We start from the raw sequence: 27,971 nt of genomic DNA, 5'->3' as shown, positions 1-27,971 counted from the left end.
ATCCACATTTTCATTATTACTACACAATGTGTTTTTGACTACATGACGCTCATTTTTAGTATTTATAAACATCAATACGACACAATGTACACACTCGCTGATTAATGTCACACATCTCCATCAACACACACACACACCGCCCTGACCCTGGATGTAATTAATGTTAAATAATGTGCAAACAAATCCAGCAGTAATGTAGGATGTGGTGATGAGCTACAGACAGAGAGACTGAGGACAGCATGAGAGAAATGAAGAACTGATAAAAGGATTTAAAATAAAGGAGTCTGGAGTGAATCCATCTTCATATCAACACCAGAACTCACTGAGGACTCGACTCAAGCCCAGATCTGTAGGAGAGAGAGGGAGGGAGGGAGGGAGGGAGGGAGGGAGCGAGAGAGAGACACACACACACACACACACACACACACACACACACACACACAAAGAGACAGAGAGAGAGAGAGAGAGAGAGAGAGAGAGACAAAGAGACAGAGAGACACAAAGAGACAGAAAGAGAGACAGAGAGATAGAGAGAGCAAGAGAGAGAGACAGAGAAAGAGAGAAACAGAGAGAGAGACAGAGAGCGAGAGAGAGAGAGAGACAGAGAGAAACACACACAAAGAGACAGAGAGTGAGAGACAGAGAGAGAGACAGAGAGACACAAAGAGACAGAGACAGAGAGAGAGACACAAAGAGACAGAGAGACAGAGAGAGCAAGAGAGAGAGACAGAGAGAGAGAAACAGAGAGAGAGACAAAGAGACAGAGAGCAAGAGAGAGACACAGAGAGAGAGAGAGAAAGAGACAGAGAGAAAGAGAGACACAAAGAGACAGAGAGAGAGCAAGAGAGAGAGAGAAACAGAGAGACAAAGAGAGACACGCAAAGAGACAGAGAGAGAGCAAGAGACAGAGAGAGAGAGACAGAGAGAGAGAAAGAGAGACACAAAGAGACAGAGAGAGAGCAAGAGAGAGAGACAGAGAGAGAGCAAGAGAGAGAGACAGAGAGAGAAACAGAGAGAGAGACAGAGAGCGAGAGAGAGATAGAGACACACACAAAGAGACAGAGAGCGAGAGACAGAGAGAGAGAGATCATCATGTATGTATTATTTCCAGCTCTGATGTAAAACAGCTCTGACGTTAACGTTCCATTTTTACACATGGAACAACCACATGTGAATGTTCTGATGAGGTCAGCATTACACACACACACACACACACACACACACACACACACACACACACACACACACACACACCATTGTCATGTCCCAATAAGGAAGAACTGTGTGCTCTTGCTTGTGGCTATCAGAGTAAAACAATGAGGCTGTTGAGATGTTCATCTGTTCCTGGTTACTAAAGTATTGGCATCCTTCATGAGCTCAAATGGAAAATGTATGCAAAGAGGTACAGTATATTTTTAAATTGAAATATATGGGGAAGTTTATGTTCCTCCCCCCCCCCCCCCCCCCCCGCCCTTTTTTTAAATATATAAAATTTGAAAACATTGTTTTCAAAATTATTGCCACCCCTTGAAATATATAACAGCACTGAATCCCTCCTTCATACAGTACGTATAGTGTTTAATGAAAAACACTGCATTCTGTGTCCTGAACCCATTTCTGCATTGATTTGAATGCTTGTTTGTTGAAACCTTTATCCACAGCCATGTCTTAACCTCCTGGCAGACAAAACCAGGTTGTGGGCTGCAGTGTCACTGATCCACCTCCAGACTGAACACTGGGTTTGGGGAATGTTTCCATTTCCTCAGCTTCTTTTATCAGTAAACACACTGGTGGACATTAAGTTTGGTTTCATCTGACCTCAAAACCTTCCGCTCTCCTGAGGCTCTCCTGTAGGTTATATATCACATCGTGCCCGTTCTGAATGAGCTTCTTTCGTGCAACTCTTCCAAACAGCTTGTTGTTGTTGTGGTGTATAATTAAATAATACTGAAATTTGACAATCAAAACAACAACAACAACAATATATAAATGCGATTAAAATTCAGGGTTTTTGCCTCTGTCACCGTCCTCCTCACTGCATACATATGATCATGGGTTCAAGTTATTAGGATCGTGATAGAGTTTAATGGTGCTTTAATGGCTCATATATTTTAACCCCTTCTCTAATTTGTGCACATCATAAAACTATAAAATATAACCTCCCATTCGGGCACGATTATTGTCAAGGGCGCCAATACTTTTATGCCCCATATATGTTTTAAGTGAAAAAATACTATTATGTTAAATAGAGGAAAGTAAGTGACCAGTTTATTTGTTGAGATTTGTGTATATACGGACTGGATGTTATATTATATGTGTTCCAGCTGTGTGGGGTTCTACAGTTTGATCTAGTTCTTGTTTTTGTTTGAATAAACATTTAAAAATCTACTTTAAAACACCTGGGGATTTTCAGGAACTCTGTTTATCACTGAATACGTCTTCTGGAAAGTCCTGCTTGGGTTCACAGGAATGTAGTGAGAAGCTATGACTGGTTCCTCACCCGTAGTGTGTTGTCCCATGATGCTGAGCAGAACGCGGTACCGTCGGGTGACACTCGGACCTTACTGACCCGGTTCTCGTGGCCGTACAGGATCGCCGCCCGGGTGCCCTTTAACACATCCCATATGTTTATAGTGTAGTCGTTGTAGCCAGCAAACAGCAGACGCCCTGAGACACACACAGAGAACATATCATTAATAAACACGCTATAATGATTTATTAATGCTCATACACATTGTTTTATCATTAATTTCTACTTCTGACACAGAAAAACACACAGGCTACTCGAAAATATTGGCCCTGAGCTAAACCTCGCTAACACTTGAGGCTAATAGTTCAACAAGCTACAGTATCATAACTATTAAGTCTTTTGTTTTGACAATGTGAAACCGGAAATGGAAATGAGACAGAATTATCAAGAACATCAACATTTACCTCAGATGTGTTGAAAAATTCCTGAGAAAAGACTCAGAAATACTAAAACCACACATTTACACACATTAGCATTGAATGTGATGGAGTCTTAGCTTTATACAACACACAGTATGCTGGCTAGATAGTTAGCCCCGTATATCTTTATCCTATATCTATAGTCTGCTAATTCATATATATATATATATATATATATATATATATATATATATATACACATACACAATTGCATGCAAAAGTTTGGGCACCCTTGCTGAAAATGTCTGTCACTGTGAATAGTTAAGTGAGCAGAAGATGAACTGATCACCAAAAGGCATAAAGGTAAAGACGAGACATTTCTTTTCAGCGTTTTCTGCAAGATTTGTGTATTATTTTTGTTTTGTACAATTGGAGAGTGAAAAAAGAAAAGGAACACCATGCGAAAGTTTGGGCACCCCAATACATTTGAGTTCTCAGGTAACTTTTACCAAGGTTCCAGACCTTAATCAGCTTATTGAGCTGTGGCTTGTTCAAATTCTTCGTTAGGAAAGGTCAGATGATGCAGATTTCAAAGCTGTATAAATTCTCTGACTCCTTAAACTTGTCCCTAAAATCAACAGCCATGGGCTCCTCTAAGCAACTCTGTCGCATTCTGAATAATAAAATAATTGATGCTCACAAAGCAGGAGAAGGATACAAGAATATAGCAAAGTGTTTTCAGGTAGCTGTTTCCTCAGATTGTAACGTTATTAAGAAATGGCAGTTAACAGAAACAGTGGAGATCAAGGTGAGGTCTGGAAGATGAAGGAAACTTTCTGAAAGAACTGCTCATTGGATTGCTAGAAAGGCAAATAAAAACCCCTGTTTGACTGCAAAAGACCTTCAGAAAGACTTAGCAGACCCTGGAGTGGTGGTGCACTGTTCTACTATGCAGCGACACCTGAACAAATATGACCTTCATGGAAGAGTCATCAGAAGAAAATCTTTCCTGCATCCTAGCCACAAAATTCAGTGTCTGAAGTTTGCAAATGAACATCTAAATAAGCCTGATGCATTTTGGAAACAAGTCCTGTAGACTGATGAAATCAAAATAGAACTTTTTGGCCACAATGCGCAAAGGAATGTTTGGAGAAAAAAGGGTGCCAAATTCCAGGAAAAGAACACCTCTCCAACTCTGAAGCATGGGTGTGGATCGATCATGCTTTGGGGTTGTGTTGCAGCCAGTGGCACAGGGCACATTTCATTGGTCGAGGATTCGAATAAATACCAGCAAATTCCGGAAGCAAACATCACATCATCTGTAAAAAAGTTGAAGTTAAAAAGAGGACGGGTCCTACAATAAGACGATGATCCAAAACACACCTCAAAATCTACAATGGAATACCTCAAGAGGCCCAAGCTGAAGGTTTTGCCCAGGCCCTCACAGTCCCCTGACCTAAACATCATTGAAAATCTGTGGATAGATCTCAAAAGAGCAGCGCATGCAAGACAGCCCAAGAAACTTGTAGAACTGGAAGCCTTTTGCAAGGACGAATGCGCGAAAATCTCCCAGGTAAGAACTGAAAGATTATTAGCTGGCTACAAAAAGTGTTTACAAGCTGTGATACTTGCCAAAGGGGGTGTTACTAAGTACTGACCATGTCAGGTGCCCAAACTTTTGCTTCAGGTCCTTTTCATTTTTTGGTATTTTATGCCTGTCAATGATGGAAATAAAAATGTAATATTGCGGAAAATATTCAAGAAATGTCTCGTCTTTACCTTTATGCCTTTTGGTGATCAGTTCATCTTCTGCTCACTTAACTATTCACAGTAACAGACATTTTCAGCAAGGGTGCCCAAACTTTTGCATGCCACTGTGTGTGTGTGTGTGTATATATATATATATATATATATATACGCACAGGGCGGCACGGTGGTGTAGTGGTTAGCGCTGTCGCCTCACAGCAAGAAGGTCCGGGTTCAAGCCCCGTGGCCGGCGAGGGCCTTTCTGTGTGGAGTTTGCATGTTCTCCCCGTGTCCGTGTGGGTTTCCTCCGGGTGCTCCAGTTTCCCCCACAGTCCAAAGACATGCAGGTTAGGTTAACTGGTGACTCTAAATTGAGCGTAGGTGTGAATGTGAGTGTGAATGGTTGTCTGTGTCTATGTGTCAGCCCTGTGATGACCTGGCGACTTGTCCAGGGTGTACCCCGCCTTTCGCCCGTAGTCAGCTGGGATAGGCTCCAGCTTGCCTGCGACCCTGTAGAACAGGATAAAGCGGCTAAAGATAACGAGATTTCATATATATATTTTTTTTTTATCTCGAAACATACTCTGGTGGTAATGCTAGCTGGCTTATCTAATATGAGGCTAATGTGTTTCTGGCTGGTTTTAGCAAGCAGTTATAGGTAATATTTTGATTCACATTACTCTGGAACATATCTCTAAAGCTTCATATTGAAATATTACAATGTCTGTAAAGTATTTATTGATTTACTGTATATGTACATACACATATATATATATCATCTCATCATCTCATTATCTCTAGCCGCTTTATCCTGTTCTACAGGGTCGCAGGCGAGCTGGAGCCTATCCCAGCTGACTACGGGCGAAAGGCGGGGTACACCCTGGACAAGTCGCCAGGTCATCACAGGGCTGACACATAGACACAGACAACCATTCACACTCACATTCACACCTACGCTCAATTTAGAGTCACCAGTTAACCTAACCTGCATGTCTTTGGACTGTGGGGGAAACCGGAGCACCCGGAGGAAACCCACGCGGACACGGGGAGAACATGCAAACTCCGCACAGAAAGGCCCTCGCCGGCCACGGGGCTCGAACCCGGACCTTCTTGCTGTGAGGCGACAGCGCTAACCACTACACCACCATGCCGCCATATATATATATATATATATATATATATATATATATATATATATATAAAAAAATCCAAAATGTCCTGCTTTGCTAGAAACCTTTTCAAGCTATACTGCTCTATATTTACCGTTTGGTTGCAAATATATCAACAAAACATACCTAATTTTAGCAAACCATGCAGTAATAATAATATTTAAAATTGAACAATAAACCTACTGTATGCACATGAACTTATGGGTTTTAAAACAAAAAGTCTGCAAAAATAACATCTTTAATGACTAATCGGTACTTTCAAAAAATTTGGGACTTTAAGGTAAGTTTGAAGTATAAATAACAAAAAAAAAACAAAGTGAAATTTACCACCGACGCCTTAACGGGAAGAAAGTTTCATGAATTAAAGGTCAAAAATTATGTGAAACCCCGGAGTGTGTGAGTAAATTCCCTACAGTGGCTGAACTCCCTCTTGAGAGGAAATGACACGCTAGGAGCTGTAAGGTACTTCACCCTGTTTACATAAAAAGAATAAAACGAAGTACTCAAGCGTTCAGTTCAATCACACTTGATCAATCAGTGTGACGGTGTGAGCTTTTACAGGGTTTTACAGCAACGTCACGCCCTGAGGTTATCTGAGATAGTGAAGAGATAATGAAAGGGCTGAAGGTACAGGAGGAAAGACCAGAGTTTAATGAAGTCACCAGCCACTTTATTAGGAACACCTATCCATCCACCTGCTGTTTTCTAATCAGCCGATCTCTTGATGCATCAAATCACGCAGATACAAACCAAGAGCTTCAGTTAATGTTCACAATGTTCAAACATCCAAATGGGAAAAATCGTGATCTCTCGTTCACTGTAGCATGGGTGTTGGTTTGAGCCAAATGGCGCATGAAGGTTTGAGTATTTCAGAAATTGCTGATCTCCTTCCTGGGGTTTTCACACACAAACAACAGTCTCTAGATTTAATAAAGAATGGTGTGAAAAACAAAAAACATCATAGAGTGAGTGCGCGACAGTTCTGTGGGTGGAAAAAACAAACGCCTTGTTGATAAGAGAGGTCAGAGATCAGAAAATGGACAGATTTGGACAGGTTCAAGCTTTTTTTTTTTGCCAAATAGGATATAATCTCATCTCATCTCATTATCTGTAGCTGCTTTATCCTGTTCTACAGGGTCGCAGGCGAGCTGGAGCCTATCCCAGCTGACTACGGGCGAAAGGCGGGGTACACCCTGGACAAGTCGCCAGGTCATCACAGGGCTGACACATAGACACAGACAACCATTCACACTCACATTCACACCTACGCTCAATTTAGAGTCACCAGTTAACCTAACCTGCATGTCTTTGGACTGTGGGGGAAACCGGAGCACCCGGAGGAAACCCACGCGGACACGGGGAGAACATGCAAACTCCACACAGAAAGGCCCTCGCCGGCCACGGGGCTCGAACCCGGACCTTCTTGCTGTGGTGCTTGAAAGTTTGTGAACCCTTTAGAATTTTCTCTATTTCTGCATAAATATGACCTAAAACATCATCAGATTTTCACACAAGTCCTAAAAGTAGATAAAGAGAACCCAGTTAAACAAATGAGACAAAAATATTATACTTGGTCATTTATTTATTGAGGAAAATGATCCAATATTACATATCTGTGAGTGGCAAAAGTATGTGAACATTTGCTTTCAGTATCTGGTGTGAGCCCCTTGTGCAGCAATAACTGCAACTAAATGTTTCCGGTAACTGTTGATCAGTCCTGCACACCGGCTTGGAGGAATTTTAGCCCGTTCCTCCGTACAGAACAGCTTCAACTCTGGGATGTTGGTGGGTTTCCTCACATGAACTGCTCGCTTCAGGTCCTTCCACAACATTTTGACTGGATTAAGGTCAGGACGTTGACTTGGCCATTCCAAAACATTAACTTTATTCTTCTTTAACCATTCTTTGGTAGAACGACTTGTGTGCTTAGGGTCGTTGTCTTGCTGCATGACCCACCTTCTCTTGAGATTCAGTTCATGGACAGATGTCCTGACATTTTCCTTTAGAATTCGCTGGTATAATTCAGAATTCATTGTTCCATCAATGATGGCAAACTGTCCTGGCCCAGATGCAGCAAAACAGGCCCAAACCATGATACTACCACCACCATGTTTCACAGATGGGATAAGGTTCTTATGCTGGAATGCAGTGTTTTCCTTTCTCCAAACATAATGCTTCTCATTTAAACCAAAAAGCTCTATTTTGGTCTCATCCGTTGGCAAAACATTTTTCCAATAGCCTTCTGGCTTGTCCACATGATCTTTAGCAAACTGCAGACGAGCAGCAATGTTCTTTTTGGAGAGCAGTGGCTTTCTCCTTGCAACCCTGCCATGCACACCATTGTTGTTCAGTGTTCTCCTGATGGTGGACTCATGAACATTAACATTAGCCAATGTGAGAGAGGCCTTCAGTTGCTTAGAAGTTACCCTGGGGTCCTTTGTGACCTTGCCAACTATTACACACGTTGCTCTTGGAGTGATCTTTTTTGGTCGACCACTCCTGGGGAGGGTAACAATGGTCTTGAATTTCCTCCATTTGTACACAATCTGTCTGACTGTGGATTGGTGGAGTCCAAACTCTTTAGAGATGGTTTTGTAACCTTTTCCAGCCTGATGAGCATCAACAACACTTTTTCTGAGGTCCTCAGAAATCTCCTTTGTTTGTGCCATGATACACTTCCACAAACATGTGTTGTGAAGATCAGACTTTCATAGATCCCTGTTCTTTAAATAAAACAGGGTGCCCACTCACACCTGATTGTCATCCCATTGATTGAAAACACCTGACTCTAATTTCACCTTCAAATTAACTGCTAATCCTAGAGGTTCACATACTTTTGCCACTCACAGATATGTAATATTGGATCATTTTCCTTAATAAATAAATGACCAAGTATAATATTTTTGTCTCATTTGTTTAACTGGGTTCTCTTTATCTACTTTTAAGACTTGTATGAAAATCTGATGATGTTTTAGGTCATATTTTTGCAGAAATATAGAAAATTCTAAAGGGTTCACAAACTTTCAAGCACCACTGTACACACAGTCCTGTGCAAAAAAGTTTTAGGAAACATGCAAAGAAATGCTGAAGAAGAAATCAATAATCACAAAGTCAGCATTTGGTGTGAGACGAAATTCCCTTTTGCTTAAAAAAACCCCAGGAGTCTGAGGTCCAGTGAGTGCAGTTTTATGCGGAAATGATCTGTAGGTTTTACTGAGCATCTTATAGAACCAGCCGCAGTTCTTCTGGAGACTTTGACTGTCACACTCACTTCTTCATTTTACACCAAAACCCCAGCAGCCTTCATTAGGGTTTTTTTTTTTTTTAAATCGGAAAAGTGCTCTCTTAATATGTGGAATATGCTGCTCAGATAAAAAAAATTTTCCTTGTAGCGTTTAATTTTGTGCTGGAAACCCGCCCGAATGTTTGGAACTCTAAAATGCTTTTGTAATGTTTTGACTCCATAATGTAGAAGTCATAAAATAGAAATCTATAACAAAGTTTGGATTGAAAAAAAAACAACAACAAGGGCGCTAAGACTTTTGCACAGTACTGTACATCTCTCCAGTCTGTTTTTTTTATCTTTATGGTTCAAAATCTTGTCAGCATTTACAGAACTGTCAGAAAGAACCGTATAATCCATTCCGTTTACAGGTCTCGATGAGTCCAAAAAAAAAAAAAAAATCCAGAAAATTTCTGTAAAATGAAAGTGAAATTATTTTCTCCTCAGTTTGACCTCAATATCAGCTCTGTTATACGGTACAGGACTGAAGGCGATCTGATCTCTGTTTGATGAGGCGTCTTACATTTTCTCATAGATTTTCAACCCATGAGTGAGTTTTCATTTCACTCTCATCAAACTGCAGCACTTTCCCACATTTATAATCCTTCATAAAGCATTTATAACCCTGCAGAGTGAGTGGGCGTGTCCTGAACTTTGGCCATCAACATTTGCAGTAATGATAATTACACACACACACACACACACACACACACACACACACAGTGTTGAAATTGATCTCAGGCCAGAACTAACCTCCAACAGTTACATGCAATCAGAAAGGTCAAAGGTCAGTGATTCAGGTGATCCTCAGCAGACCGACACGCACTCACAGAGGATACAAGGGTTATTTTATAGATTTATGTCTGAGGTTATTACAGCAGGTCACAGCTCCTGCGGTCAGATCCCTGTGAACGAGCCGATGAGAATCCATGTACGACGAGATCGAGTGGAATAACTGTTTTATTCTCTCCACATTCACTGGATTTTGAGAAACGGAGCATTTTTTTTTTTGCAAGTTCGATAAATAAAATCTTTATACAAAACGTCCGACAAAACCATTTCCGCTTAGAATGTAAACAAACCGGCGAAATGACAGGAGCAATTTGTGAAAAATGCAATAATAATAATTCTTGAAAAAAAAAAAGATATGCTCTTACCATCAAATACTTTCATTCCATATTTTGTTGTGGGATTTGGTTTTCAATTAGAGGTTTTATTTCATCCTGGGTTGGTTCAGTAACACGCGCCGCCATTTTGTTTTTCTCTACTCACGGTATATGAGCTGATATCCTAGTAGTAGAGTAGCCAATCAGAGCGCATGATTGCTCATATCCAGTGAATGTGGATAGAATAAATATACTCTATACCTCTATAATGTGTATATAATGCCTCTATAATGCGTATATAATGCCTCTATAATGCGTATATAATGCCTCTATAATGTGTATATAATGCTTCTATAATGCCTCTATAATGCATATATAATGCCTCTATAATGTGTATATAATGCCTCTATAATGCATATATAGTGCCTCTATAATGAGTATATAATGCCTCTATAATGTGTATATAATGCCTCTATAATGTGTATATAATGCCTCTATAATGCGTATATAATGCCTCTATAATGTGTATATAATGCCTCTATAATGCCTCTACAATGTGTATATAATGCCTCTATAATGCGTATATAATGCCTCTATAATACATATATAATGCCTCTATAATGAGTATATAATGCCTCTATAATGTGTATATAATGCCTCTATAATGTGTATATAATGCCTCTATAATGTGTATATAATGCCTCTATAATGCCTCTACAATGTGTATATAATGCCTCTATAATGCCTCTATAATGCGTATATAATGCCTCTATAATGCGTATATAATGCCTCTATAATACATATATAATGCCTCTATAATGCATATATAATGCTTCTATAATGCGTATATAATGCCTCTATAATGCATATATAATGCTTCTATAATGCCTCTATAATGCGTATATAATGCCTCTATAATGTGTATATAATGCCTCTATAATGCCTCTACAATGTGTATATAATGCCTCTATAATGCCTCTATAATGCGTATATAATGCCTCTATAATACATATATAATGCCTCTATAATGCATATATAATGCCTCTATAATGCATATATAATGCGTATATAATGCCTCTATAATGCATATATAATGCCTCTATAATGCATATATAATGCTTCTATAATGCGTATATAATGCCTCTATAATGCATATATAATGCCTCTATAATGCATATATAATGCGTATATAATGCCTCTATAATGCATATATAATGCCTCTATAATGCGTATATAATGCTTCTATAATGCGTATATAATGCCTCTATAATGCATATATAATGCTTCTATAATGCGTATATAATGCCTCTATAATGCATATATAATGCCTCTACTATGCCTCTACTGTATAATGCGTATATAATGCCTCTATAATGCCTCTATAATACATATATAATGCCTCTATAATGCGTATATAATGCCTCTACTATGCCTCTACTGTATAATGCGTATATAATGCCTCTATAATGCCTCTATAATGCGTATATAATGCCTCTACTATGCCTCTACTGTATAATGCGTATATAATGCCTCTATAATGCCTCTATAATGCCTGATCAGTGCCGTGTCCCTCTGTAAGGCCTGGTGGTGAGGGCAGTATAATGGAGGGGATGATATGGCTGTGATTGGTGTGATTCCCCACAGCTGTGTGTGATTTGTAATTGTTATCCTGCTCCTACCAGTGACTGTAATAAACCACCTCAGGCCTCATTAGCATTAGCACTAGCATTAGCGTTAGCGTTATCCTTTGCTCTCACCGCTAAGGGAGAAATCCACACTGGAGGCACCGAAGATGAGGCTCTCCTTCGAGTAGACGGCCACTTCACGGTCCGCCCTCAGGTCATACAGACGGCACTAAAACACAGCAGGACACAAATCACACACACACACACACACACACACACACACACACACACACTCGCTCCTGCATGTTCTTCTGCATTATTTAGCACTGACTGGTGAATTATGAGCCCTGTGTTTTAATGACACTGTTATAGCGAGTTTATTACTCACCTTTACTCCACATACTGCAACATTCTGACAGAAAACTAACGCAGACTTTAATCATCACTCGCTGAGCGCTGACTCAAACACACACCACTCAGTCATAAGGATAAAACACACAAGCAAGAACTCTGAGCTGATGAACACACACACACACACACACACACACACACACACACACACACACACGTGATGATTCACTGATCACATGAGCAATCTGTTTGTTATTTACTTTCTCTGTCACTGCACTTATTATTATTATTATTATTAAAGAATCATACTGTACAGCACTTACAGCTGCATTTTAAATGTATAAATGTGCTCTATAAATGAATATTTATTGATTTATTTATTTCACTGATTTAAAATTAGTAGTTAAATATTAATTTTAGATATTCTGGTTTTGTACTAAAATGTATTTAAACATTAAAATTAGTTTTTACTTTTATTCTCAGGTGTGTTAAAATGTATATATAATATTTTACAATTAAAATATTGTGTAAATCGGTGGCACGGTGGTGTAGTGGTTCGCGCTGTCGCCTCACAGCAAGAAGGTCCTGGGTTCGAGCCCCGTGGCCGGCGAGGGCCTTTCTGTGTGGAGTTTGCATGTTCTCCCCGTGTCCGCGTGGGTTTCCTCCGGGTGCTCCGGTTTCCCCCACAGTCCAAAGACATGCAGGTTAGGTTAACTGGTGGCTCTAAATTGAGCGTAGGTGTGAATGTGAGTGTGAATGGTTGTCTGTGTCTATGTGTCAGCCCTGTGATGACCTGGCGACTTGTCCAGGGTGTACCCCGCCTTTCGCCCGTAGTCAGCTGGGATAGGCTCCAGCTCGCCTGCGACCTGTAGAACAGGATAAAGCGGCTACAGATAATGAGATGAGATGAGATACTGTGTAAATCATTGTATGTACTTTATCTGTGTGTGTGTGTGTGTGTGTGTGTGTATGTGTGTGTGTGTGTGTGTGTGTGTGTGTGTGTTGTTTGACACTGAAGCTGAGAAACTCACTGTAGCATCATCCGAGGCAGTGGCAAAAGCATCACCACTCGGGTAGTACCTACACACACACACACACACACACACACAGTGCAAAGAGATGGAGTAAAAACAACTTAAACAGCTTGTTTACACTAGTTACTGAAAGTGTATGTTTGCGTGCGTGTGCATATTTGTGCATGTGTGTGTGCATGTGTTTGTTTGTGCATGCGTGTGTGTGTGTGTGTGCGCGCGTGCATGTGTGCATGCGTGCGTGTAACTCACTTGACACCATTGATGTCTGACTCATGAGTGTCAAAGGACTGAATGTTCTGACCGGAGCGCATGTCCCACACATTAGCCTTCTTGTCACAGCCCTAAACACACACACACACACACACACACACACACACACACACACACACACACACACACACACACACACACACACAGACGGAGATGGAGTCTTGTGCTGATATTATTTTTGTATCATGATATTTTCTCACCTTTTTATCATGAATACAATAATAACAAACAAATAGATACAAACAGTGTCTAAGGAAAACTTTGGCACATTGCAGATCCAATGACCTGCTCAGGGCTGGTGTGAGGAGCATGAAGAAGAAGAAGAAGAAGAAGAAGAAGAAGAAGAAGAAGAAGAAGAAGAAGACAATGATGATGAAGAAGAAGATAATGATGATAAAGAAGAAGAAGAAGAAGAAGAAGAAGAAGAAGAAGAAGATGATGATAAAGAAGATGATTTAATTTGTCACCTGGACTTTACAGCACAGTGAGATCTTTATCTTCTCGTATCCCAGCGTGTTGGGAGGTTGGGCTCAATGCCCCTGGAGCAGAGAGAGTTAAGGGCCTTGCTCAAGGGCCCAACAGTGGTGAGGAGTGTGAGTGTGTGTGTGTGTGTGGGGGGGGTGCGAAGAATACTAACTCCAGAGACGAAGGTGTTTCCTGTCTCAGACGGAGCGAGGTCCAGCGAGAGCACGTCGGCTGAGTGACCATGGAAACCCTGCAGCAGCTGCCCGCTCTCGACATCCCATAATGCACAGGTACCATCACCACTGGAAGTCAGGATCTGAACACACACACACCTTACAGATAGACTCAGCGTCTCCCTCTACAGGTGTGAGGATGAGCATTAATATATTCAGTAAAGAAGAAGAAGAACTTTATTCATCACACACTTGTGAAATTCCTCTCTGCATTTAACCCATCTGAAGCAGTGAACACACACGTGAGCAATGAGCACACACACACACACACACACACACACCCAGAGCAGTGGGCAGCCATGCTAACAGCGCCCGGGGAGCAGTTGGGAGTTCGGTGCCTCGCTCAAGGGCACCTCAGCCCAAGGCCGTCCCATATTAACCTAACCGCATGTCTTTGGACTGTGGAGGAAACCAGAGCACCCGGAGGAAACCCACGCAGACACGGGGAGAACATGCAAACTCTGCACAGAAAGGCCCTCGCCGGCCACGGGGCTCGAACCCGGACCTTCTTGCTGTGAGGCGATCGTGCTAAGCACTACACTACCGTGCCGCCGTACTGTGTATATACTACATATAAAACGAATTTAATTAAAAATTATTCTTATATTTTTATTACATGTACAAAGATTCTTCTGACTCTACGGTAAATCAGCATTTAACATTGAACACTGATGACATCATCAGAATATTTCCCAAAACCCGGTGACATCTGCCAGGAGGTTACAACACTGTACACTGATATAATATCGATATTGTAATAAAACAAATTTTTATACCATTTTAAAACTTTAAGATATCTTGGATATTGTAATGTCTTTTTATAACTTTTTAATAAACAGACTTGAAGGAGCTGATTTGATGCAATCTTTTATATTTTTTCTTGTTTTTAGGGTTAAATATTACTTATTATTATTAATACATTAATATTTAATAATTTTAATTAATTAACTTATTTATTATTTTAACGAATAATATTTTGTTAATTTATTATTTAAAATGTTATTTTAATATCTAAAAATAAAAAAATAATTTTGTACGTTAAATAAACTTTGAAGGGTTTTTTGAGTAGCTTTCAACTTTTGCTGTCAGCGAATTTATAACATTTAAAAAAGTGCTGCGTGTCTTGTATCGTAGAAACGCCTCTGAAATTCACGTTGTGTTTTTCTCTCATCACTGAACTCTGACTTCAGCCCCGTGGTGTGATGTTAGGAGACGTCTACATGCACAAAACTGAGAATAAAATCGAGTTTAAGATTCTCTCCAACATTGTTAGATGTCCCAGTAAGAGACTCGGTGTCGGTCATTCCAACCAAATATTAAATACACATCGATAAATTGTAAACCAGTTCATAGGTTTAAGATCAAAATCCGTCTCGAGGCAGCAGGTGTTCATTATTTAACACGTTCAGGTTCATTCAAGGGTGTCAATACTTATGGAGTTGACAGTATTAGGACTCTTCTACACAGTACCACACCCTCCACAGGGTAAGCGACTTTCAGTAAGTGGAAAGGTAATGATAAATATAGCATGCTGTAAAATCCCTGATGCTCCCGAGTCGAAAAAGCTGCAGAGTAAAAAATCTTTCACTTCTGCTTTTTACGTTTCATTCTCGCTGCAAAAGTACGAGCCGTAAATGACGTAAGAATCACATCCGTGTCTTTCAAGGACATAAATAGAGTCAACACTAAATATAGTTCCAGATTACAGTCAGAGTAATCTCTTCTGGGAAGAGACGAACAAGCAGACTGTCCTGAGCTGACAGGACGGCTACGGGATCTCAAATCACCACCGTTTACAACCACGATGAGCAGAAAAGCAACACCATGTTGAACCTTGAGTTCGATCAACAACAGCAGCAGATTAAAATAAATGTAAAAAACCAGTTTCCGCGCTCACTGTATCCTCAGCTTCCTGTCGAGAAGCGAACCGTGGACCGTGACGTGCTCTTCTGCTGTTGTAGCTCATCCAGCTCATTGCTTGACGTGTTGAGATACTTTTCTGCTCGCCACGTTTGTAGCATGTGATTCATTGAGTTACCGTAGCCTTCCTGTCAGCCGTCCTGTTTCTTAACTTGCTTTAAATATAAATGTTTTTTTCTCTTTATTGCTAAATTTTCTGCTTCTGTTTATTTACAGTATCTTTTTATATTTCTCTCCTTTTATTCCCTTCATGTTTGTAATGAATTTTTTCTCCCTTTCTCAAGAAGCTTTACCATTGCAAAAAATAACAATATATTTTGCTTTAAAAAAAACCCCAACAACTCTGATTCCAAAAAAAAGTTGGTACGTATGATCTATAAAGTGTAAATAAAAACAGAAAGCGATGATTTACAAATCCTTGTCAACTTATATTCAACTGTATACATAATTCATTCATTCATTCATTCATTCATTATCTTTAGCCGCTTTATCCTGTTCTACAGGGTCGCAGGCAAGCTGGAGCCTATCCCAGCTGACTACGGGTGAAAGGCGGGGTACACCCTGGACAAGTCGCCAGGTCATCACAGGGCTGACACATAGACACAGACAACCATTCACACTCACATTCACACCTACGCTCAATTTAGAGTCACCAGTTAACCTAACCTGCATGTCTTTGGACTGTGGAGGAAACCGGAGCACCCGGAGGAAACCCACGCGGACACGGGGAGAACATGCAAACTCCGCACAGAAAGGCCCTCGCCGGCCCCGGGGCTCGAACCCGGACCTTCTTGCTGTGAGGCGACAGCGCTAACCACTACACCACCGTGCCACCCCATACGCAATACATAAACAAGATATTTAATATTCAAACTGATAAACTTTATTGTTTATTGTAAACAGACACTCATTACCTCCGCCAAGGAGGTTATGTTTTTGGTAGCGTTGGTTTGTTTGTTGGTTGGTTTGTCTGTTAGCAACATTACGGAAAAAGTAATGAACGGATTGCTCTGAAATTTTTCCCAGTGGTGTGACTGGGCACAAGTAACAATCCATTAAATTTTGGCGGTGATCCGGATCACCTTCTGGATCCAGGATTTTTTTAAAGGATTAATTTTTTCCCCATTGAAATGAATGGGCGTGCGACGCAAAAAAACAGATTTTTCCTTCTGTAGGCCAAAGCATAAGGTGTAAAGTCATGAAACGTGGTACACTGATAGAGGAGCGGACCCTGATTGATTTCATCAAGTTTCATGTTGGTACATCTCACGCTCTAGCGCCACCAACTGATCACAGTCTTACATGCATTCATGCACGTCACTTTTGATCCGTATGTCTGATTTTCATAAGTCTGGTGCTGTTGGAATCCTTGGAGCTAGATGATTCCAACACACCCTATGACGTCATTCTACACCTAATTAGATTTTCCGCCATTTTGAATTTTGTCCAAAGTGAAGGTAGAGTGACCCTGGCCACAAGTTTTGTCCGATCATCACGAAACTTGGCACACATGATCTCCAGTCCATGTCTAAAGAATGATATTCGTTTCGCTCTCATACGTTGAAGTGTTCGCCCATGGCAGCCAATCAAAGTCGATGGCGAAGCCACCAAACAGGAAGTGAGCTCATATCACGGAAACGCTTTGACGTATCAAGACCATATTTAGTGGCATGACTTTGGACACCATCCAAACTACCCTCCTCAAATATGGTGTCATTTGGACACTAGGGGGCGTCACAATTAGCAAAAATGTTTTTTGGCTCATATCTCAGAAACACTTTGACGTATCAAGACCATATTTGTTGAGATGACCTTCAGCACCAGTTCATGTATCCTCATCAAATTTGGTGTCATTTGGCCACTAGGGGCGCCACAATGAGCAAAAACATGTTTTGGGTCATATCTCTTTACGGATTTAGAATCACATCTACATTTTCATGTTAGTGATGCTCTGGGATGTCCCTGTAGAGAAACTTGCCAGCCTGTCATCTCCATATGAGAATCCGCCTTGTGTCTTGGCCAAACTTTCGCGTGTTGACACAAACCTTGTCGTGTGGGCGTGTGGTCGCCTCTCTTGCTGGGTCGCCATGGCGGCGCACCTGAGCAAGCACACTTTCGCATATTCTCTGGAAATGCATTCTAGTTATTATTATTACCGCCGCCAAGGAGGTTATGTTTTCGGTAGCGTTGGTTTGTTTGTTTGTTTGTTTGTTTGTTTGTTTGTTTGTTTGTCTGTTAGCAACATTACGGAAAAAGTAATGAACGGATTGCTCTGAAATTTTTTCCAGAGGTGTGACTGGGCACAAGTAACAATCCATTAAATTTTGGCAGTGATCCGGATCACCTTCTGGATCCAGGATTTTTTTAAAGGATTCTTGGCAGAGGTCTGCGCTCCCCGAGTGCTTTTCTAGTTCTGAATTTGACGCCTGCAACATGTTCCAAAAAAAATTTGACACAGGGGCGTGTTTACCACTGAATTACATCACATTTTCTTAAAACAACACTCGGTAAGTGTTTGCGAACTGAGGACGTTAATTGTTGAAGTTTTGAAAGTGAAATTCTTTCCCATTCTTGCTTGATATACGACTTCAGTTGTTATATTTTGCACTTCAGAAAGGGCCATACATTTTCACTGGGAAGTTGGCAGGCCAGTTTCGCACCTGCACTCTTTTACTATGAAGCCATGCTGTTGTAAGACGTGCAGAATATGGATTGGTGTCATCGTTCTGGAATAAACAGGGATGTCCCTGAAAAAGACGTCATCTGTAAGGCAGCATGTTGCTCCAGAACCTGTATGGACCTTTCAGCATTAATAAAGCCTTCACAGATGTGTAAGTTCCCTCTGCCATGGGCACTAACTAACACACCACTGTACCATCACTGATGCTGGTGTTTGAACTTTATTCTGGTAATAATCTAAGTGGTCATTTTCCTTTTAATCGTCAGACCACAGCACACTTTTCCACGTTGCCGCAGTCCATCTCAGATGAGCTCAGGCGTGGAGAATTCAGCAGGGTTTCTGGATGTTGTTGATATTCGGGTTTCTCTTTGCAGGGTAGATGTAGAGATGAACTGTGTTTACTCATAACAGAGTAAATATCTGGAGTGCTCACAAGCCCATGTAGTAATGTCCTTCCAGTCATGTTGGTGTTTAACACGGTGCTGCCTGAGGGGTTGAAGGTCATGGAAGTTCAGTGTTGGTTTTTCGGTCTTGGCCATTACATGCAGAGAAGTTTCTCTGGATTCTCTGAACCTGTTGATGATATTATGGCTCGTCGATGGTGAAATCTCTAAATTCCTTGCAACTTTATGTTGAGAAACGTTGTTCTTAAACTGTTGGACTATTGACCCAAGCAGTTTTTCACAAAGTGCTGAACCTCGGCCCATCCTTGCTCAAGAATGACCGAACATCTCCAATTACTCATGAACCTGTTCACCTGTAGAACTTCCCCAGTCTTTCGTTGCCCCTGTACCAAACTTTTTGGAATGTGTTGCAGGCATCAAATTCAGAAAGAGTGTCAAATATCACACACACACACACACACACACACACACACACACACACACACACACCTGCATATCAGAGTTGGTGAAGCTGCAGGCTGAGAGATAGTTGGTATGAACAGCCACTGGTTTCCTCTGCGCTGCCAAATTCTCACTCTTATCCAGAGACAGAGGATAGACAGAACATTTATTATCCAGCCCACTGAGAGAAAGAGAGAGAGAGAGAGAGAGAGAGATATTTCTGTTACTCTCACTATAGTAACTGAATGCATTCAGTTTTCAATTGACAGGGAATGGGTTCTCTTCTGGTTCATACACCAAATTTTGAACCGTTCACAGCATTTTGACCAAAAATAAATTGGTTCAGAACCTGAAAAGTTGGTTCCCACCTGGAAACAAAACATAGCTGGTTTTTCCAGCACGAATCATGATGACATCAGTGGGTGGGTGTGTCATTAGTTTGGAGAAGAAACAGAGCTCAGTAATGGATTGCGCAACAGAAAAGGAAACATCTTCAGAAATAATGGACTGAAAACAAATATCTGTAAAAACAGAACAAAAACTCAGGTAATCAATGCGCGCTGCTATTTTGCATGACTGTTTACTCCTGTTGTGAATTGTGCCACGCCCTCCGTTCATGAGACATCCTTGATGATAACGGTTCAGCTCAAAACTGGTGAAAAACAGTAGCTGGCACCAAAGTTCAAAGAACCCTGAACAGAACTGGTTCAAGAACCCATTCCCTGTTGGTTGAAAATGGGTATCAGTGGTACTCTCCAACGATTTTGGGAAAAAATGGCCATTTCTACCAATTTGACAACATCAGGACATGTATTGTGGACGGGAAGTAGCACTGTAATGATTTCCTGAACGCGATTAAACACAGTGCTCAGTCCGACCCCAACAAGATGTCTGATGGTTGTGTATTCACCGCAGGTAGCCAGCTTCAGGTCGACAATTGCAACCTGCTTTCGGACTGGGACACACAAGCAGTAATTCGTGTTCCTTCTCCCAGTGCCACGCCTGACCTGGCTGCAGATTTACTCAAATGACTCCTGGGACACAGAAATTCTGCACAAATTGTAGAGAGCTGAATTCTGGTACAATGGCATCCCAGCAGTAGCGAGACTGTAGGTGTGTCCAAACAGCAGGTGACCGCCGCCTTGCCATCAGCCTAAAGACTAACTGTAAAGATAAAAATCTGTCTATTATTTATTCATTTATTAGATTTGTTAAACTGAGATGTGCTCGATACCAGCGGGGTCACTGCGGGAAGGTAGTTAGCCAAGGGCTAAGCCTAACAAAGGATTAATATTAGCATTTTACATTCAGCGTTAAAAAGAATCAAATTATTTTAGGTGCTTAACTTCACAACAATCAGCACAAGTGTGTTTCTGAATGTCAGTGTCGGCTTCCAAACCCAGAGCAACGTTTATACAGAAACAACGTAGTTCGCTGTTGTTGCTCTTGGTGCGAGTGTTGCTGGGGAAACCGCGGCGTGTACAGATGTATACAGTGGTGTAATGATGTGGCTCTCTAGCCTGTGGAAAAGCAAACTGGTTCTTACAAAGTTTGCAAGTTGAACCAGCTCCGAACCAGCACGAGCTCCAACCCAGAACTAGCACCTGATTTGCATTGGTGGAAAAAGGAGATAACACTGATGTTACCGGAGTTCTGTTCATAGCACCATGTGCACTATAAGCTGTAAGCCTCGGACTGTAAGGCCCCCCCCCCCCACACACACACACACACACACCAGCAGTGGGTGTGGCTGGCTGACTGCAATTAGCTCCGCCTCCTCGTGATTTTCATACCTTGGAGCTCTGAGCTTCCTCACAGATTGACTCTGTTCTCAGATCAGTGTGATTAGCGAACACTCACCCACACGCTATCACACAGCCGGAGGGAGCGTACGCACAGGCTAACACCCACGTACACGGCATGGTGACACCGTGCTCCTGGAACACACACACACACACACACACACACACACACACACACACACACACACACACACAGAGTTAACACTCATCAGTGGGTTAGTGTCATGCTATTTGCAGGATTTAAACATTTTTATTTGAATTTGTATTAATTATTTCATTTTAGTGAAATTTTTGAGGTACAACTTTCCTGTTTCCATATTACTATTTTCCCTGAATTATTAATTTTAAATTATACTTTACACACACACACACACACACACACACACACACACACACACACACACACACACACACACACAAGTGCATGCAGACAAAGTATCACAGTAACATTCTTGCTATGATTATTATCTCTGTCTATCTGTCTGCCCATCTGTCTGTCTGTCCGTCTATCCGTCTGTCTGTCCATTCATCTGTCTATCTGTCCGTCCGTCTGTCCATCCATCCCTCAATTTGTCCGTCTGTCCATCCGTCTGACTGTCCATCCCTCCATTTGTCCACCTGTCTGCCTGTCTGTCTGTCCATCTGTCCATCCGTCCCTCTGTTTGTCCATCTCTCTGTCTACCCGTCCATCCATCTATCCTTCTGTCCATCTGTCTGGCTGGCTGCCTGCCTGTCCGTCTGTCTTTCTATTTATCTGTCCATCCATCTTTCTGTTTGTCAGTCCATCTGTCCATCCATCCATCCATCCATCCATCCATCCATCTGTCCGTCCCTCTATTTGTCCATCTCTCTGTCTGTCCATTCATTTGTCCCTCTGTCCATCCGTTTGTCTGCCTGCCTGCCCATCTGTCTGTCTGTCTATCCATCTGTCCATCCATCCGTCTTTCCATCTGTCCAGTGAATAGTAATTAGTGAATTTACCTTGTTTGTTGTAAAGGCATCCCAGATGATGACCTTCCCATCCTGGACAGAGAGTGAAAGTGTGTGTCATTAATAAATCACAAACCCATCACCTTCAGCATCATCTTCAACACCACCTTTAACCTTGTGTGTGTGTGTGTGTGTGTGTGTGTGTGTGTGTGTGTGTGTGTGTGTGTGTGTGTGTGTGTGAGTGAGAGAGAGAGAGAGACCTGTGAGGAGCTGACGATGCGTCTCTTGTCACTGCACCAGTCCATACACAGCACTTTATTACTGTGACCCTTCAGTGTGCGGCGGCTCTTCAGTGTGACGGCACCAAGAGCTTCCACTTTCTCTGCCACCTGATTCACTGACATCATCATCAACATCATCATTGTCATCATCATCATCATCATCATCATCATCAACATCATCATTGTCATCATCATCATTGTCATCATCATCATCATCGTCAATGATGGGGCGTGGCCTGTGTGAGTGAGGGCAGTTTGGGGCATGGCCTGTGAGGGTGAGGGTGGTTTGGGGCGTGGCCTGTGAGAGTGAGGGCAGTTTGGGGCATGGCCTGTGAGGGTGAGGGTGGTTTGGGGCATGGCCTGTGAGAGTGAGGGTGGTTTGGGGCGTGGCCTGTGTGAGTGAGGGTGGTTTGGGGTGTGGCCTGTGTGAGTGAGGGTGGTTTGGGGTGTGGCCTTTGATACTCACACTCTACATCGTGGAGTTTGGCTCTCTCCTGCTCCAGTTTGACCTTTAAATTCTCTGCCTCGGCCTTCAGCGACGCCACGCTCTCCCCCTTCACCAGACCCTGACACGCCATCTATACACACACAGAGAGAGAGACAGAGACAGAGCAAGAGAGAGAGACAGACAGACAGACAGACAGACAGACAGACAAGAGAGAGAGACAGAAAGAGACAGACAGCAAGAGAGTCAGAGCAAGAGAGAGAGAGAGACAGACAAACAGACAGAGAGACACAGACAGAACAAGAGAGAGTCAGAGCAAGAGAGAGAGAGACAGACAGAATGAGACAGACAGAGAGAGAGAGAGAGAGAGAGAGAGAGAGAGATTGGTCAGAGTGTAGTGTAGAATCTGGATGCTTAAATTTCCCATAAAGCATAAAAACACCATCAAAATATGTTTTTTAATCATTTCTATAATTTGCTCAGATCTGAACCTTAAAAAAGCTCATAGTTGAAAATGTCAGAGATAATCTCAGTATAAACTAATTTTCTTTGCAGGCCACAAAAGATCAAAATGATTCAACAAAACAAAGGAAAGGAAAAGAAAAGAAAAGAAAAGAAAACCCCCTCTTTAAGTTCAGACCTCATCGCGTTTATTCAGCGCCCCTAGTGGTGAAAGAAAAAAACAACACCCTTTCTTCACCTCTCCTGTGGATCACCATGAGGTGCTGAATTACTGATAACCAGTAAAAACAAACAAACAAAATAAAAAACACACAATCCACATCATGCATTTATTATAAAATGTAAAGAATAAAGAATGCAAAAGAAACACAGCTCCGGCTGCATCTCATCATCGAAGAAGCGCACGGGTGGAAGAACTTCTCCAGGTTCAGCACACAGCTGTAAACACCCCACAACTTTAAAGTGCTTCTTCTTAAACAAACAAACAAAAAACAAGCAAACAAACAACAAACTGCCATCAAATAAATAAACACACAAACAACAAACTGCCATCAAATAAACACACAAACAAAAAATTGCTACCAAATAAATAAATACACAAACAAAAACTGCCATCAAATAAATAATACACAAACAAAAACTGCCATCAAATAAATAAATACACAAACAAACAAAAAATTGCCATCAAATAAATAAATACGCAAACAAACAAAAACTGCCATCAAATAAATAAATACACAAACAAAAAATTGCCATCAAATAAATAAATACACAAACAAAAACTGCCATCAAATAAATAAATACACAAACAAACAAGCAAACAAAAAACTGCCGATAGATAGATAGATAGATAGATAGATAGATAGATAGATAGATAGATAGATAGATAGATAGATAGATAGATAGATAGATAGATAGATAGATAGATAGAAGCTGAAGGTGGAATAAGGAAGAGAAGATGCTCCCATTTCAAACCTCTGGATTTTGTTGCCTGCTTTTATAAACTCAGGGATCTGATTAATGATGAAACTCAAACAGTTAAAGACGAAACACCAGCCAGGGATTTTCAAGTCTGTTTCTTGAAAATAAATAAATAAAAATAAACTCCTAGGATGAGCCGTGTCCTTTGGAGCTCACCATCACACATCACTACAAATCTACAGTACAACAAACAAACAAACAAGCAAACAAACAAGCAAACAAATCCATCAAAGTGCACAAGAATGCTCATCACAAAAATAACTGAAGTGTGGGATATATCTTTAAAACACTACCTTTTCTTTTTAGAAATGCACTGTGGTGGTGTTTGTGAAGCCCTGCTGTGAGCTGAATCCTTGGCTCGTCCTCTCGGTGTCACTCCGGCGTGTGGAGAGGAGACTGGCCCACACCGGGACAACGGTTACATCAGGGAGGATCTTTAAACACATCTTCAATAACCAGCTTCAGTTTGGGCTCTGATTTGGTTTTCGAGATGATTTGGTTATGAATACACTGATGTTGCTGAAGGAAAAAGGTGGAGAGAGTGAATGTTGTGTGTCGAAAAGAACTCCAGGACCTCGAGGGAGAAACACGGCCCCAATCTGAACCCGGCTCATGGTTCAGTCCGGAGAGTCTGAACCCACAGTGGAGGCAGGAGGCAAGATCTCCAACAGGAACGTTACGTTATCTGTAGCCACTTTATCCTGTTCTACAGGGTCGCAGGCAAGCTGGAGCCTATCCCAGCTGACTACGGGCGAAAGGCGGGGTACACCCTGGACAAGTCGCCAGGTCATCACAGGGCTGACACATAGACACAGACAACCATTCACACTCACATTCACACCTACGCTCAATTTAGAGTCACCAGTTAACCTAACCTGCATGTCTTTGGACTGTGGGGGAAACCGGAGCACCCGGAGGAAACCCACGCGGACACGGGGAGAACATGCAAACTCCGCACAGAAAGGCCCTCGCTGGCCACGGGGCTCGAACCCAGGACCTTCTTGCTGTGAGGCGACAGCGCTAACCACTACACCACCGTGCCGCCCCCCAACAGGAACGTGTGTAGGGTTAAAGATAAAAAGGAACAAAAATAAATTAAAACCTGCAGACTTTTACAGAGATGCAAAAAATGAAATAAATAAATAAATAAATAAATAAATAAAGGAAAGAGTGCTTGTAAAGTATCTCTGTGTACGTGTGTTATACATGAGCTGATAAGATAAGGGTTATTTTTAAAGAGTCCATTAGTGTGTGTGTGTATCAGGACAGGACTTCCTGTCACCAGTTGAAGAGAACGCTCCTTACAGAAAAGCCACAGATATTTCACACATGACTGGAAGTAACTTGGGATTACAAGCAAAGAACAAACACGACAATTAATAAACAATAAATAAGTGAAAAATTAATACAAAACCAAATGAATTGTGTGAAAATATTACATATGAAAATAAATCATATAAAAATAAACGAATGAAAAAAATCTCACGTGAAGTGTGACGATGAAAAAATAAATAAATTGTGTGAAAGAAATCAAACAAAAAACAATCAATCATGAACTGAAGTAAAATAATGTAAAAATTAAAAAAAAATAAGTGGAAAAATCTCATGTGAAAAATAAATGAATCATGAAATAAATCATAAACCAGGACGTGAAGCACATGGGGAAAAAAAAGTAAAAAGAAAAAAACAGTCAAAAAATCATCAATGAAAAATAAACTTTTTTTTATGACAAGTGATGAATGAGAATCATAAAAAAATTACAAAACAATATACAAACAAAAATCAAGTGAAATCTCGCATTAGACTGAAAAAAAATATCACACGGAAATAAACCAATCACCTTAAAATGAACCGTGTAAACAAAAAAAGTGCAAATAATAATGTGATGAGAATAAATGAATCTTGCATTAAAAAATAAAAATCACGCCAAAATAAATTATGTTTAAAAAATGTAATCCTGTGAAAATAAAGAACAAAGACCTAAATATTACATGTGGGGCGGCACGGTGGTGTAGTGGTTAGCGCTGTCGCCTCACAGCAAGAAGGTCCGGGTTCGAGCCCCGTGGCCGGCGAGGGCCTTTCTGTGCGGAGTTTGCATGTTCTCCCCGTGTCCGCGTGGGTTTCCTCCGGGTGCTCCGGTTTCCCCCACAGTCCAAAGACATGCAGGTTAGGTTAACTGGTGACTCTAAATTGAGCGTAGGTGTGAATGTGAGTGTGAATGGTTGTCTGTGTCTATGTGTCAGCCCTGTGATGACCTGGCGACTTGTCCAGGGTGTACCCCGCCTTTCGCCCGTAGTCAGCTGGGATAGGCTCCAGCTCGCCTGCGACCCTGTAGAACAGGATAAAGCGGCTACAGATGATGAGATGAGATGTTGAACGTGAAGTGTTTGTGTGCACATGTTCATCACCGGGATTAAGGTGCTACTTTCTGAAAACAGACGAAAACAAGGGAAACCCTGCAGGAACGCATAAAACACATAAGGAACACGTAAGGAACTCGTGGTACCTTCTCCACACACAGGGAGCAGTAGTTGACCGGCTCATTCTGGAGGTAGATGTTCATCAGGGGTTTGTTCTCGCTGCAGCTGTCGCAGGAGCCGAACGTGATCGCTAAAAACGTCTGGTCACACATGATGAGGGGAGCGAGGATGGACCTGGATAATGTTACAGAACACATTTTTCAACTACATCAATTCTAATTGATATAGCCCCACCTTCAAACTTTAAGCCACGCCCCCTTCCAGACTCTTATGTTAACATGAAACTGCATGATGAAGCTACATCAGTTTTGATCAGAGCTTGCTGGCTGATTGAAAACATTTACACGCCTGACCTGAACCTTAAACAGGATCTTTATCATTTTTATTTCTAAATCTGTTTTCCTCTTTGGATGAGTGGAACCTCAATGCTATTCTGATTCTTAACGAAGATTTAAATCATTTCAGTTCTGTATCCAAACACCGAGCGCACGATAAGATCAGATCTGCACTGTATCAGATACAACAGGAACGCATCGATTAATAAAATATGAGCTTACCTTATAAGTGAGCTTTGTCCGTAGGGGTGTGTGTGTGTGAGCCGTGAGGTTTTGAGACACTGAGATGCAGATACACTAATCTCCTTACAGAGGATTGTGCAGGTATTACAGCCTAAAATAGCAGCCAGTCTCTCGCTCTCACACACACACGGATAAATACTATACAGCGCCCTCCACAATTATTGGAACCCCTCGTTAAGATATGTTCTTAGGCTTCTAATATATATTTTTTAATAATACAGGACAACAATGCAAGTGCATTTATTCAGTGGGAAAAAATCCCACATGAAGAAATAATTATTTTACATGAACTCATGTGTGCCACAATTATTGGCACCCCTGATGTTAATACTTCGTACAACCCCCTTTTGCCAACAAGACAGCACTTAATCTTCTATAACATTTCACAAGATGGGA

At 41.3% G+C, this 27,971-nt stretch overlaps 1 protein-coding gene across 2 annotated transcripts; it reads right to left on the bottom strand.

Annotated features, from left to right (window-relative positions):
* Window positions 1-27,149, bottom strand: gnb5b (guanine nucleotide binding protein (G protein), beta 5b). 2 transcript variants are annotated; one of them, XM_060923065.1, is made up of 12 exons: window positions 27,024-27,149; window positions 23,096-23,207; window positions 22,609-22,745; window positions 22,400-22,441; window positions 21,477-21,553; window positions 19,665-19,797; window positions 14,111-14,254; window positions 13,453-13,544; window positions 13,201-13,249; window positions 11,951-12,047; window positions 2,501-2,667; window positions 1-347 (listed from the first exon to the last, which is right to left on the bottom strand). In XM_060923065.1, exons 1-12 carry the CDS (start codon window positions 27,147-27,149, stop codon window positions 336-338), a joined length of 1,188 nt encoding a protein of 395 aa, XP_060779048.1. In that variant the 3' UTR covers window positions 1-335. The 2 variants fall into 2 exon arrangements, with proteins under 2 accessions (XP_060779048.1, XP_060779047.1); XM_060923064.1 differs by lacking the exon at window positions 1-347 and having other exon boundaries at window positions 1,526-2,667.
* Between the last annotated feature and the right edge of the window lie 822 nt (window positions 27,150-27,971).

Source organism: Neoarius graeffei, chromosome 6 (assembly GCF_027579695.1).
Source record: "Neoarius graeffei isolate fNeoGra1 chromosome 6, fNeoGra1.pri, whole genome shotgun sequence".
Lineage (NCBI taxonomy): Eukaryota > Metazoa > Chordata > Actinopteri > Siluriformes > Ariidae > Neoarius > Neoarius graeffei.
This window is presented reverse-complemented; position numbering and strand designations above follow the sequence as displayed.